At 29.8% G+C, this 1948-nt stretch overlaps 1 protein-coding gene across 2 annotated transcripts in view; it reads left to right on the forward strand.

The window, feature by feature from the left end:
- LOC108765313 (pyruvate dehydrogenase phosphatase regulatory subunit, mitochondrial) overlaps positions 1 to 1866 on the forward strand; it is a 5189-nt gene extending 3323 nt beyond the window's left edge. The window contains exons 12-14 of one of the 2 annotated variants that reach the window (XM_018513977.1): positions 44 to 223; positions 303 to 503; positions 1519 to 1866. In XM_018513977.1, the coding sequence (XP_018369479.1) occupies positions 44 to 223; positions 303 to 503; positions 1519 to 1728 (591 nt within the window). In that variant the 3' untranslated portion in view covers positions 1729 to 1866. Of the gene's footprint in view, positions 1 to 43; positions 224 to 302; positions 504 to 1513 lie in introns of both variants that reach the window. The other variant, XM_018513978.1, reaches the window with a different exon arrangement.
- Positions 1867 to 1948: the final 82 nt, after the last annotated feature.

Here is a 1948-nt window from a genome sequence, read left to right on the forward strand (position 1 = left end):
AAAGCACGTTCCAAGTCTGTGAGATTTAATTTTATAATTTTAGTTTGCACTGCACGTCTATACAAGGCTGATAGAGGCCGGAGCAAAATACGGGATGAAACATGCTGGTTATTATGCGACAAGAGCGTTACGCGTTGAAAAGTTTTACGCATTTTGGGGACAAGATCTGGATACCTTCACTACTCCTCTAGAATGCGGAAGATCGTGGAGAGTAAAATTCGATGTAAATATTGTACATTAAGGATTAACATTTTAACAATGTTGTTATATATGAATTTATGAGACAAACTTTCATTTCACAGAAGGAAGTTAATTTTATAGGCAGAGATGCTCTTTTGAAACAGCGTGAGCAAGGAGTCCAACGCAAGTACGTACAATTACTATTAAACGATCATGACCTCGAATTTGATACTTGGTGCTGGGGTGGTGAGCCTATTTATCGAAATGGAAAATATTGTGGAATGACAACGACCACGGGATACGGTTTTACATTCAAAAAGCAGGTGAACATAGTTTTTCTCTGCCTTTCTAGGAAAAAAGAAAGGAGAATGTTAAATTATGTACCATATTAAAAGACTACTTGCAGAATCGAGTGGTGTATGGTTTATCGTGGGGAAACATCGGGAACACGAGAGAAATCGTGATAAAAGGTCAATAAAACTTATGTTATCACATTTATTAATAAAAAATTGTTAACTAATGAAACATCAAAATATCCCGAAAATTAAGCATTAAATGTTTTTGTTGCTTAAACATGTATAATTTAGACAATTTTTAAGCAATTATATGTTACTCGATTCTGCTTAAGGAGATTGTAGGCAAATGCAATATATTAAGGATTACTTGAAAAAATTACATTTTATTTTAAATTGCACTTAAAAGTAATTTAAAAAAATTAGAGACAGTTGAGCATCTGGATCAAAAGTTATTTCAATAAAAAGTAATATTTTGTAAATTTGTACCCTAATAGAAATATATGAAAATGTATTACAAAATAATGATAAAAATCTCAATTTTTTTATATAAGTACTTTATGAATTCAAAAATATTTATGTGAAGTTACATTGAGATGCAGACATATATATATATATATATATTAACTGTTCAGTAAATAAACAAAATCTTTATTTGTTCTAAACTAATTGGTGAATCTCAAAAACTTTACATAAGTCATTTTTAGTACTTAAAATATTTACATAAAAAAATTTAGATTTTTATTAAAAAAATTTTTGTTTATAACAAAAAACTAACATCAAATAAAATAAATAATCTATAAAAATGTGTTGCTCAATAAAAACAGAATGTTATGAACACAATTTTCACATGTATGTAGTTTGTTTCAAGCGTAAATATCAATGCCCTTACAACCTCCTTTAGCCCTTTAATATGACATATAATTTGTACATCTTGAAATTTTTTATTTTAGCCGAGAAACAGCCCTAACTTAACATCCTTCTTTTTACGTAGTCAACAATATTTTTTTTCTCTTCGAAATAACTTTTAGACTCACGTTCACAGGTGTGTCTTGGATTTGTGCAAAATTTTGATTCGAAGGATCAGCCGCAAGAAGTGACAAATGAGTACATATTATCAGGCGATTACGAAGTAAATGTCGCGGGTATCATGTACTCTGCAAAATGTCACTTACACAGTCCGAATTTACCGACCAAATTCCCTGATAAAGAGAGAGACGCTTATCATGCTACGCGCGACCAACAATCTTTATAATCTCCCATTTAGAAATATTTTAAGTCAAACAATGTATGTACAAACAATGTATATAGCAAAAGATTGAATAAATCGTTTAATAAGTATCACTCAAAAACTGCTACATCGAAAAATCTAAAAGTCGTAGTAGAAATTCTCCAGGCCAAATAACCATGTAAATAAATTACATTGGACCTGTTATATCTCATATTATTATGTAATAACTTTCTTTAAAAAAAAA

This window comes from Trachymyrmex cornetzi, unplaced genomic scaffold (assembly GCF_001594075.2).
Source record: "Trachymyrmex cornetzi isolate Tcor2-1 unplaced genomic scaffold, Tcor1.1 scaffold482, whole genome shotgun sequence".
NCBI lineage: Eukaryota > Metazoa > Arthropoda > Insecta > Hymenoptera > Formicidae > Trachymyrmex > Trachymyrmex cornetzi.